This window comes from Apodemus sylvaticus, chromosome 1, assembly GCF_947179515.1.
Source record: "Apodemus sylvaticus chromosome 1, mApoSyl1.1, whole genome shotgun sequence".
Taxonomy (NCBI): domain Eukaryota; kingdom Metazoa; phylum Chordata; class Mammalia; order Rodentia; family Muridae; genus Apodemus; species Apodemus sylvaticus.
Genome location: NC_067472.1, coordinates 27,363,858 through 27,376,102, shown reverse-complemented (window position 1 = coordinate 27,376,102; position 12,245 = coordinate 27,363,858). Strand labels below are relative to the sequence as shown.

The window sequence follows — 12,245 nt, the reverse complement described above, 5'->3', positions numbered from 1 at the left end:
GGAGAGGATGCTCCTAGTCCTGCTGCAACTTGATGTGCAGGGCAGGCTATCACTCATGGGGGTTGACGGAGGGCTTCCCTTCTCAGAGGAGCCACGGAAGAAAAAAATGGTCGTGGGGGTTGTGATGGTGGGAATGGGAGGAGAGGAGGGAGGGGATAGCAGTCAGAATGTAAAGTAAATAAATAAATAAATAAATAAATAAATAAATAAATAAGAAAAAATAGAAAAGAAAGGAGAAAAAGGCAATTTTGAGTTAAGAATCTTATTAACACAATCCTTTCAATCCTGTCCCTTTTTAAGTATATTAATACTATCTTTCAGTGAAGGCCTAACAGGTATGTGCATGGGTGAGTGTGTATTGTGCGACTGTGTTTTTGTTAGTGTGTCTGTGGGGGCGTTGCCTATGTGGCATGGCGTTTGTGTGAAGTCATAGTATAGCACTCTAGATTTAGTTCTTTCCTGGCAGCATGGATTCTGAGGACTGAGCCCAGGAGTGAGACTTGATTGCAAGCCCTTTAACTCTCTAACATATACCTAGCTACCACATTGGCACATGCCTCTAGGTTCTTCAGAATGAAACTCTACTGGAGAAGGTGGCCAGAGGGCCAACTCCTGTGTTGGTGTCAGCTGACTAGGGGTTAGGGCTGTAACTGCCTGGTCAAGGAGAACTCTCAGGAGAGGTTATCATTACATCAAGGAGATAAAAGAAGATGTTTAAGTCCTTTCAATGTTTTTAATATTTGGAAGCGAGAAGAATGAGCAGTATTTGAGGACCCAGATATCAAAGTCCAGGATAAGGAACTAGACACCAATAAGGGCTGAGATTACAGGTTAACCAAGACAAAAGACTAAAGTATTTGACCTCAACTTGAAACGATGTGAGCTCCACTGTCTGTAGTTCCCTAGACTGCTTAAATTCCCTAGATTGATTAGCCTTTTAAAAAAGTGTCTATTTTATGTGTATGAACACAGTAGAGTTGTCTTCAGACACACCATAAGAAGGCATCAGATCCCATTACAGATGGTTGTGAGCCAACATGTGGTTGCTTGGAATTGAACTCAGGACCTCTGGAAGGGCAATCAGTGCTTGTAACCACTGAGCCATCTCTCCAGCCTGCTGTTAGCCCTTTTAGAGTGGGCCAGCATCAAGGCTCTAAATAACCAGCACCCTTTAGGGATTCCATGTCTGGTTTACAAGGCTATGACTGCTGGAAAAAAACCCTTTACAGTCACCTCAGGAGAAGTTATCACAAAGCATGGCTCCACAGCTCTCAGCTCTGAGAAAATATCCTAGTTTATAAAGCCTTAATTCCTAAGGCTTTGAGTACACCGGGAAGCTATGGACCAGTCAGTGCAACATGAATGGTGACCCCTTTGGAAGATGCCAAGAATATACACACACACCAGACCAGCTGGTATCTTCCACTTCCACACTGCAGGAGAACTCACTCTTCCAGTCCCAAACTTCCCCTTTGCCATCCTATCAATTCCTAAGACCCCCACCCCCAGTGCCACATGGGCAATTCTCACTTCCAAGGAGGGACTGCAGACCTTCAGTTGCTTGAAATAAAGAACAACACTGCTTCTGAAGATGCCAGTCTGGTTTCCATTATATCTGTATCATCTCCATCAGCCCCTGTCTAACAGAGTCTCTGGGTACCAGGGATATCTCTGTCTGGACAGCAGTCTGGATCTGACAAGTCAATCAGTTTCAGAACCTTCTCCCCCACGGATTTCAGTGGAAAGAACAGGAAGGCAAATCCCAGTGCGCCCCCTGCTTCCCTGAAGATGATCTGCAGGCTTCAGTTTCACTTTCAAGTCTCAGTTTCAGTTTCCCAAGGCTGACTGCAAAGAGCACACCCCCAGCTGGCAGAGTTTACCAAGCCTTTAAAAAAAACTAAGCTTCCAGTAGGTGTGCGAGTCTGGAAGAGAGCAGAGAGGCAAGACAGGTTTCTGAGGAGTCCTGCTCTGCTGAAAACCCAGAGAACAGCTACCACATCCACAGCAACCATGGGGTAAGGATTTCCCTGCTCTACACTCTGAGGGAACCCAGGACACAGACATTTGCTTGTGACCAGTTCTAACCTTGCCTCTAGCTTCTCTTTCTACTGCTGATGGGGAACAAGGATGCTAATTGTCCTAATGGTGCAGGGATTTTGCTTAATGCTCCCACTAAACTGTGTGCCTGGTGCTGGATGTATGACTGGAAGTTTGGTTTAATTTTTTTTTTACTTGATATATGTTTTATTTATATTTCAAATGATTTCCCCTTTTCTGGCCCCCACTCCCCAAAAGTCCCATAAGCCCCCTTCCCCTATTCTCCCACCCACCCCTTCCCACTTCCCTGTTCTGGTTTTGTCCTATACTGCTACACTGAGTCTTTCCAGAACAAGGGGCCACTCCTCCGTTCTTCTTGTACCTCATTTGATGTGTGGATTATGTTTTGGGTATTCCAGTTTTCTAGGTTAATATCCACTTATTAGTGAGTGCATACCATGATTGCTCTTTTGAGTCTGGGTTACCTCACTTAGTACGATGTTCTCCAGCTCCATCCATTTGCCTAAGAATTTCATGAATTCATTGTTTCTAATGGCTGAATAGTACTCCATTGTGTATATATACCACATTTTTTGCATCCATTCTTCTGGTGAGGGATACCTGGCTTCTTTCCAGCTTCTGGCTATTATAAATAGGGCTGCTATGAACATAGTGGAACATTAAGGCTGCCTCGCAACATGTAGTAGGAAGCATCTGGGGGAGAATTTAGCATCCTAATCTCAGAGACAATTACCAAACAGGCCCACTGGAATGGAATAAGGCATCACCAGTACCCACTTGGTGCCCTAAAAATGAGCAACAGGTTAGAGTGTGCTCCTTCTGATCTTCTGAGCCCCATTATTCTTAGGATGTACCAGCCTACACCCCACAACGGACCTCTTGAAATGCTGTTCAAGCTTTCTGTTCCAGGTGCTTTCATGCCCATCCCTGGCTTTTCTTTCTTTCTCTCTCTCTCTCTCTCTCTCTCTCTCTCTCTCTCTCTCTCTCTCTCTCTCTCCCCCACCCCCAGGATTAAGGAACAAAAGTGTGTAAATTCTATTCTCTCTGACAAGAGGTATTAAAAGTTGTTTGCCAAGAAACTAAATATATATGAATATGTGTTACATAAAACCATGCCAGGAAGTTCTGTAAGGTAGAGCAAGTTGAGACCCAGAGACTTGGTAGGCACACAACTGAGCATTCAGTGGGTAAAAGTTCTATCCATGAGACAAGGGCCCCACACATCACCAGGAAGGTAATGAGATACAGTACCACCAACCAATGGTTCCAGATTTAATGGGCAGTGCCTGGGGTGCAACATCACACCCTGAAGTTGAGTATGGAGGCCAGGTATGGACCATGTGCTCTTTGCAACTGAAAAGAGGAATGGAGCATATGACAAGAAAAAAGGCCCTCCTGCCTACCTCTGCGACCTGGAGAATCAGGTCACCTCTGGTCCTCTGAGCCTAGGGGCCTCCCCATCCCCCATTGCCCTTCTGAAGTCAATGCCTCCAGAAGGAGCTTGGCTAGGAAGGCCCAAATGGGGGCAAACCGGGAGTGGGATGCTCAGAGTCCCCATCTCAGAACCCCCCTTCCCAGTCATTTCATGAATAATAACTACTGTGTGACAGTAACAGGAACATGGGATGTAAAACCATGCCAAGAAGTTTGGCAAGGTAGAACAGGTGCTTATGCACAAGTGCATGTGCCTCCACTTCAAGACACAGTTCCCCAGAAGGATCCTTGTGAGTCTCCCAGTCAAGGCAGAAAAGCCAGAATCTGATGTCCTGAGCCAGGATTAATCTCCCTACAGAAGCCTGTCCATCATTTTACAGCATTCTGGAAAAAGAGTAACCATGAATTTGGTTGTGTGTGTGTGTGTGTGTGTGTGTGTGTGTGAGAGAGAGAGAGAGAGAGAGAGAGAGAGACAGAGACAGAGACAGAGACAGAGAGACAGAGAGAGACAGAGAGAGACAGAGAGACAGAGAGAGACAGAGAGACAGAGAGGCAGATGCAGAGAAAAATAGGGAAAGACAGATGTTGGGGTCTCTATGGATGTCATCCCCAACAGAGCAATGGTCTCAATGAAGCAAGAAGGAAATCTGGTTGAACACAATCTAGCCAATGTTGGTCCAAACTTCTAGAGCCTAACCTGGCACTGTTTGTTGTAAATATATATCGGCACAGTACAATATGGAAAAATGTTTCCTGGTGTAATACAATCCCCTGTGCACACAGAGGTATCATGAGGTATAATTACTTTGAAACTCAACTCAAAGTACATGTGACTTCTTTCAAGAGGATTAGTTCTAGAGATAGGCTTCATGTATTAGCTTAAGGGCCTAGAAGGATTTGGTGTGTTGTCAGTCATATAAATAATACACAGGTCATTTGGACTATCACCACTTCCAACCCTGGTTGTGTGAGCTTAGGGAATCCTCCGACCATACAAATAAAGCAAAGGTTACCTATGCTATCAGGACCTCTGAACCTGCTGTATGAGCTTAATGTGTTCTGGCTCTATAGAGAACACAAAATACTAGGTTATTAATGACCTCCTTTAACAATCTTCTGAGTGGAAAAACAACACACACACACACACAAACACACCCACTGTTGAAGAGATAATTCTTTATGTTTAACATGTGTGATGTTTTTAGTGCTTATCTGTGGAGGCAAGGACCTATGTGCTCCCAAGTGACAAAGTCAGAGAGAGAACAAAAAAACAGAGAGGGAGAGAGGGAGAGAGAGAGGGAGAAGAAGAGAGAGAACTCAAGAGACAAGCAGTCAGCCAGAGACAGAAAGACGAGAAACTTCTTGCCCTTTTGTCTCTATCTAGCCTGGCTTATCAAATGCTAAGGTAGAGACCAGAGTCTAGTAATAAGTGCCAAACTATCCCAGGGGAACTGTTGAAATACCCAAATATTTTTGTCCAGCATCAATGAATTCGACCAGAGAAAAATGATGAGAAAGAGACATTTCCTTAGAGAAGAAAAAGCACTCCAGAAATGGGAATGGACTAGTGAACTGAGGGACATAAGCCCTAGGAGCACCTGGCCACAGGCTCAGGTAACCAAGCCAACTGTCAGTCAACCGGGTCTCGAGGGAGGGAGTGAGTATTAAAGAAAGAAAAGACAATTAGGCAACACTATGACTTGACACCAGCCAGTTCTAAAGCTAAAGGGAGCTTATTTTTCTCCAGTAGGCTTTTATACCATTCTAGGGACATGCAAAGAATGTGGTCAGTCCTAAGGCATAAACAGAGTAGTCAAGAAACAAACAAAGCATAAACAAAGGTCCAATGATTACTGTATTCTGGGTCTTAAAAAGACCCATCAAGATACAAACAACACATTCCTCAGCTGTATTCATCTTGAGCCTATTTTGTAGTTCTAGCCCAATGTCAAATTTCTGCCAAATTCCTAGAAAGCGGCACCAAGAGCTCTCCACACTCAGGAACCTTTTGATGTCAAGAACCACATGGTCTATCCTCCAGGTTGGCACATCAAGGACATTTTGAACATCTTCCTTCCATTACTTGAAGCCTAGGGAAGAAAGGAAGGAAGGAAGGAAGGAAGGAAGGAAGGAAGGAAGGAAGGAAGGAAGGAAGGAAGGAAGGAGGGAGGGAGGGAGGGAGGGAGGGAGGGAGGGAGGGAGGGAGGGAGGGGGGGGGGGGAGGGAGGGAGGGAGGGAGGGAGGGAGGGAGGGAGGGGGGAGGGAGGGAGGGAGGGAGGGAGGAAGGAAGGAAGGAAGGAAGGAAGGAAGGAGGAAGGAAGGAAGGAAGGAAGGAAGGAAGGAAGGAAGGAAGGAAGGAAGGAAGGAAGGAAGGAAGGAAGGAAGGATAGTGTTTTTCTGCAAACTGCCAGCATTCGTGGCCATTGATGCTCTTTCTGTGGTCCCCAATCTCCTACCATACTCTATAAGCTCTGAAATACCATGTCAAGGTATAGAGGAGGGGAGCCTCACAACTGCTTCTCTTGAAGATTTAAAATGGACTGGGCAGATGGCTCTGTGGATAAAGGGCTCAACAAGCAATCATAAGGACCAGGGTTGAATCCTAGTGCTACAACTGAGAGGAGGTAGAAAGCACTTGCTTTCAACCTCAAAAGAACAAGGTGAAAACCAGTGCCTGATGCTGTGCTGTCCTTTGACCTCCATATGCATGCCTTGGCATAAGTGCGTGCATGTGCACACGCGCACACACACACACACACAAACACATAAAGGTCTAAATATAACCTGTTAAATCCTTATGTTAATTGTGCATGTTATCGGGAATCAATATTTGGTGTTGGACAACCAATGGTTGGTCTCTTTCCTGGGGAAGACCTCCTCTCCAAGCTTTACTTGTCTGCTCATTGTCCTCTGTGTATAGTTAAGTCTGGTGTCAATCTTGTTCAGCTCACATTTGGGCACTCGTATTGGCAAGGTTTTCAAAAGAGTTGGTTTTTCTTGGAGAAATGGTGTTCAAAACTATTCCAAAGATGATAAGATTCCCAAAATGGAAGGAACCTCTCTCCATGTATCACCTTAATATGTACTTCTTTAACCCAAATGTCCTCTTCTCAAAGTCCTGCAGACTCCCAGTCCCCAATTTAGCTGAGAACGTGTCACCTTCTCATTTTTCTTTTTCCACCTCCCTTTGTCAGGTACCGCATAGAATGCCTTGATGCATGGATAAATCTTGCCTTTAATGAGTCTGAACTTTTGCCAGGACTGAGAACAAGATAATAAACTGCGACTCAGTCTTGGTCTAAATGGCTCCCTTAGTGTGACATCAAGGCACTGACACTCCGGACAGCCTCTCTCTCTCTTAGGACCTGACTGCAGCTGCTTGCAGGATTGTAGCCACCTGTGGCTACATTCAAACAGGTTACTGGTTTCCCTGGAAGGAAAGCTGGGGATAGGAACAGGGTGGCGAGAGAAACAAGGAGCCAAGATAAATTTCCTTTTCAATGCTTAAAGTTTAATGGAGGTCTCCAAATACATATAAGCAGGGGAAGACCCTTCCCCCAAAGGCGGGAAACAGGTCTGCAGAACTGGTTGCTTGCTCTGCAGGAGGCTGGTGTCAGGTGTGGGCTAGTGTCTCTCAGGAAGCAGCTATCCTTGGAGAACAATGGGCTTCACCTTGGTCTGAGGGCTCTACCCTAGGTAGAGGGGATTATGGCTAGCACAGGAATTCCTGCTCAAAGGCCGGGAGAGGAACTTCACCTTGCTCAATGCCAAGTCGTGCCAGGTGGCATAGCACCCCAGTACAGCTCTCTACACGGGATTATCTCTAAAACGCAGTAAGCTCTTTCAACCATAACTCCTAGACAGATGCAAAGATTTAAAGCTTGCTTGCCGTGTTCTGTTGTGAGTTTATTCTCTGTCTTAAACTATGACTAAACTCTCTTAATATTTTCTTCCTACTCTATTTTAATCATTTATATGAGTAACTTAAGACACCCCCGAAAGAAACTGCTTACATCAGATCTACACCTTAGAAATAATGTCACAAAGTCAAAATCATTTGGCTATACTAATGTTTAAACTGTGTCCCCTTCCAAACCAACCTCAAGAATAGTACTTACAGATAGAAAAAGGTAAGAATGTATAGACATAAGATTAAAGTTAGCTAAAGACACGAGGGCAGGGCATCTGCTCCAGGATTGTGAGGCTCTCCTACAAGAAGAGGAAACAAATCCAGGGTTCTTAGTCCATGGCACTGACAGAACAGACTTCAGAGGGATGGAGCAGGAATGTGACCCTCTGCAAGTCAGGAAGAAACACTTGCTAGATGAAGCACTACATAGGCACGCAATTTGATTTGAGATTTAGAACTTGCTGAGTTCCCATAAAACAAAGTTCTGCTGTGTAAGCCACTGAGTCCCGTACAGTATTCTCCTATGGCAGCCTAGGCCGAAGGGATCAGCCATACATATAGTGTTTTGACTCCTGGGTTTTTGTGCCCCCAACCCCTGAGACATGTATGTTCCTTTTCTCTTTCAGGGCTATTCATGCTATTCATGCTAGCACCATAACATGTTGAGTGTTTTAGGTTTATAGAGAGTCTAATTCTATGTTTTCAAAATCATGTTTGTTATTGGAGTGCCTTGGAGACTTCATAGAATTTTGGTCAGTCACACAAAGCTTTCTTTGAATCAATGATGCTACATTCTGGTCTTGCAGTATTCAAAACTGATGTTCATGGACCATAGTAGGTCGTTTTTCATAAAGAAGACTCCCTGTGGAGTTGTAAGTGGGAACTTAACTGAAAAAAAAAAAGAAGAAAAGCTTTCTACAATTGAATTGGGACCAGGAAATAGAGGCTATCAACAGTCCCAAGCATATAGTTTATAACATATACTTGGTGAATGAACGGGGGATGCTAGAGCTACTCAGTCCAACTGGCAGATTCAAGAGGTATCTGGATGACTGTCATTTTCTATTGGTCTACTCTTAAAGACTACAAGTTTGGGTCTTCTTTATGGGAAAAACCTAACAGGTTGACACAACTCTCTGTTACTATTCTTGCCATCTGACCAGATCAAAACCAAATGGCAACTGGTTTATGCAGTAAGGAATACATAGCCTCTGGCAGAGACAACCACCAACAAAACCAAGAGTCTTTTGCCTTCTAGCCCTGGACATGATTCAAAGCTGCTTGCTTTAGGGTACCTACTCAAAGCATGAGTGACTAAATTCTACTTCTTGTCCTCAACACTAATAGAAAAATAGAAAACTCTTATAAGGTTTTATAATATATTCCATATATTGCATATTTATAGACCAGGAATGGGAAATACTAAAGTCATCCCCATTTCATAGATAGGTACAGTGTGACCCTGAGATGTGCAGTGATACATATCTGGAAATATCTGGAACTGTACTGTAGGGAAACAAGGAAAGGCTCTCAGTTTGTATAGACATTTTTAAAATGCAGTGAATCCTTCCAACCATAGAGGAAGGGAACTAAGACTTTCCACTCTCTTAGAAGGCCACCACTTAAATTACCCAAAAATAAAAGTACCAAGAAGAGTCATGTCCCTAGTATCAGAAGGAAGAGAGCAGGTCCACTTAATTCGAGATAGCCTACTTCTTGAGAACATCATACCAGCTCCTTGTTTGTGTCTGGGATGAAAGGAACTGGCCCTACAGTGGCGTGTTCTCAATATTCATTGTTTAGCCAAGGGACAGGTCCTATTTGTATGTCAATTCAGGTAGCATGCAAGTGGACACATAGTCCTCAATGACGGTAGGAAAGAAAGAAATCATTTTTTTAGAGTTCCAAACCTCAGAGAAGGGGTCTGGCATCTTTGTGTGTGTCTGTATTCCTGTGGCCATCCTTGTCCTGCCTTGACTGGAATCATCAGTTTACAATCTAGGATCCATGCATGTGGAAGGAGTCTCTGGCAGTTCAAATAAAGTAGAGGTCTTGATGTGAGGGGAAAAAAATCGAGGAACTCTAAAGCAACACCAAGTGTGAGACTTTGTAAAAGAGCAAGAATATTAGAAGACATTTTTGGCTTGGTTTCCATTTCTGGCCATTTCTCAAATAATAAATCATTCTGCCTCTTTCTCACAGAGAGAATGTGGATGGTGACCAGCTCATGGAGAATCTGCTTCAGCTAAGATGCCACTTCACATGGAGGCTGCTATTTGAAGAGGATGACATTCCAGATTTGGAAGTGAGAATCTCAGAGCAGGTCCAGTTCCTTGACCTCAAAAACCCATTGGGGATGCACAACCTCCTGGCCTACGTGAGACACCTGAAAGGCCAGCACAATGAGGCCCTGCAGAGCTTGAGAGAAGCTGAAGCCTTGGTCCAGAGAGAGAAGTTGGGCAAGAGAAGCCTGGTGACCTGGGGCAACTGTGCCTGGGTGCATTACCACAGGGGCAGCTTGGCCAAAGTCCAGATCTACCTGGACAAGGTAGAGAAGGTTTGCAAGGAATTTGCAAGTCCTTTCCGCTACAGGATGGATTGTGCTGAGATGGACTGTGAGGAAGGCTGGGCCTTGCTAAAGTGTGGAGGACAAAATTATAAACGAGCCCTGGGCTGCTTTGCAAAGGCTCTAGGAGCGGAACCTGAAAACCCTGAGTTCAACACTGGATATGCAGTTGTAGCCTATCGCCAAGATGTAGATGACAACTATATTTCTCTAGAACCTCTAAGGAAGGCTGTCAGGTTAAATCCAGAAGATCCATACCTTAAAGTTCTCCTTGCCCTAAAGCTTCAGGATTTAGGAGAACATGGTGAAGCAGAAGCATACATTGAAGAAGCCCTCAGCAGCAAATCTTGCCAAAGCTATGTCTTTCGCTATGCTGCCAAATATTTCCGTAGGAAAGGTTGCATAAACAGAGCTCTTCATCTTCTAGACAAGGCCTTGCAGGTATCACCTTCCTCTGGCTACCTACATTATCAAAAAGGGCTCTGCTACAAACAACAATTTTTCCAACTGAAGAAATCCAGAAACAGGCAGCCCAGAAGGCAGGACAATGTGCAGGAATTGGCACAACAGGCCATTTATGAATTTCAAGAGACTGTGAAACTGAGGCCCACATTTGAGATGGCTTATGTTTGCATGGCTGAAGTGCAGGCAGAAATTCACCAATATGAAGAAGCAGAGGGAAATTTCCAGAAGGTACTGAACATGAAAAACGTCTCAGCTCACATAGAGCAGGATATTCATTTCCGTTATGGATGTTTCCAACAGTTTCATAAGAAGTCAGAAGACAAGGCAATCACCCACTACTTAAAAGGCCTAAAAATAGAAGAGAAGTCCTTTGCTTGGAGGAAACTACTCAACGCTTTGGAGAAAGTAGTTGAAAGACGTGTTCACCAGAATGTTCGACTTATGGAGAGCACCAGCCTTCTTGGGCTCGTCTACAAACTGAAAGGGCAAGAGATAAAGGCCCTGCTTTACTATGAGAAGGCCCTGAGGCTCTCTGGGGAAATGAACCCTGCATTTTGAATGCAGCTCACCTCTGTGAAGCTAATATACTCACAACCAAGTGTCCCAGTGCTCCTTCCTGATTTCTCTTTCCAGATCTGTTTATTGAAATGCCAAGTTGCTAAGTACATTTTCTGCTGCAGCTTCTTTCTGGTCACTCATGATCCTATCTAGAAGGCACTTCCATCTCTCAGATACCTACTCACTTAAATGAGGACTGATTCCTGTTGTTCTAGACTCCTGTGCGCTGTAGAATCACAGAACCTTTTCCTTATGTCTGTGCCTTTGGAACAGATATCTTCTACCCTTTGCCGGCCAATGTCCTGAACAAAAACAATTTCAGAGCAAAACAAATGAGCACCGAAGAAAGTTTGAAAGCAAAAGAGGTCACACATTACTGGAAAGATATTAAAAACCAAGAAGATGTTTGTCTTACTAGAGAATTAAAGTGAAAACCCTCCTTAGGTAGTAAATTCTGAAAATTACCTAAGTCACTTCTTTCAATATTTGTATGCTAAAATTATTCATTGAAAGTGACTGCAGTAACAAATTTTGTATCGTCTGTTGATGCCATTATAAAGTATGCACCTCTATGTTATCCTCAGCTTGATATGTAAAGGAGCTGCTTGCATTACGCTGACTTATAGGCATATTGTGGCATCTTTGTTCCTGGATTCCTGACTGTTGTATTTATGACTCAGCCAATTGTGATTGGCTCCATCCCTAGGCAGGTGGTCTTGGCTATACAAGAAATCTAGCTGTGTATGTGCCAGTGAATGAACCAGCAAGCAGAATTCCACCATGATTCCTACCCAATTTCCTGCCTTGACTTTCTGCCCTGAGTTTCATCCCCAAATTTCCTCTGTGATAGATTGTGATCTCTAAGCATAAGTCAAATAAACATTTTCCCCCAAGTTGCTTTTGGGCATGGTCTTTACCACAGCGTGAGAAGGCAAATTAGAATACATGGGAACATGAAACATCAAAGTCAATGATGTAACATTAGCAGGCATGGAGGAAAGGAAGGTTTATGCATATAAACACTGCCAAGTGGTTTTCTGGGTGTGCGAGTGTGCACATGCGTGAGTGTGTATGTGTGTATGTGTGTGTCTATACGACATGAATTGCATGTTTGCTTCACATCAGCATCATCCCTGAGGGTTGATATTTATGAATGGTGGAGTTTGATGCTAGGGATAGACCTGTCTGGGTCATTCACACAACACCTGAGAAACCCAACAGATCTGCTTTCAGATTTACCCATGATAAGCCCAA

At 44.0% G+C, this 12,245-nt stretch overlaps 1 protein-coding gene across 1 annotated transcript; it reads left to right on the top strand.

Moving 5' to 3' along the window:
- The first annotated feature begins 1,833 nt into the window (after nucleotides 1-1,833).
- Nucleotides 1,834-11,888, top strand: LOC127688128 (interferon-induced protein with tetratricopeptide repeats 1). Its single transcript, XM_052186802.1, has 2 exons — nucleotides 1,834-2,015; nucleotides 9,605-11,888. The coding sequence occupies exons 1-2, from the start codon at nucleotides 2,011-2,013 to the stop codon at nucleotides 10,989-10,991; spliced, it is 1,392 nt and encodes a 463-aa protein (XP_052042762.1). The 5' UTR covers nucleotides 1,834-2,010; the 3' UTR covers nucleotides 10,992-11,888.
- The last annotated feature ends 357 nt before the right edge of the window (nucleotides 11,889-12,245 follow it).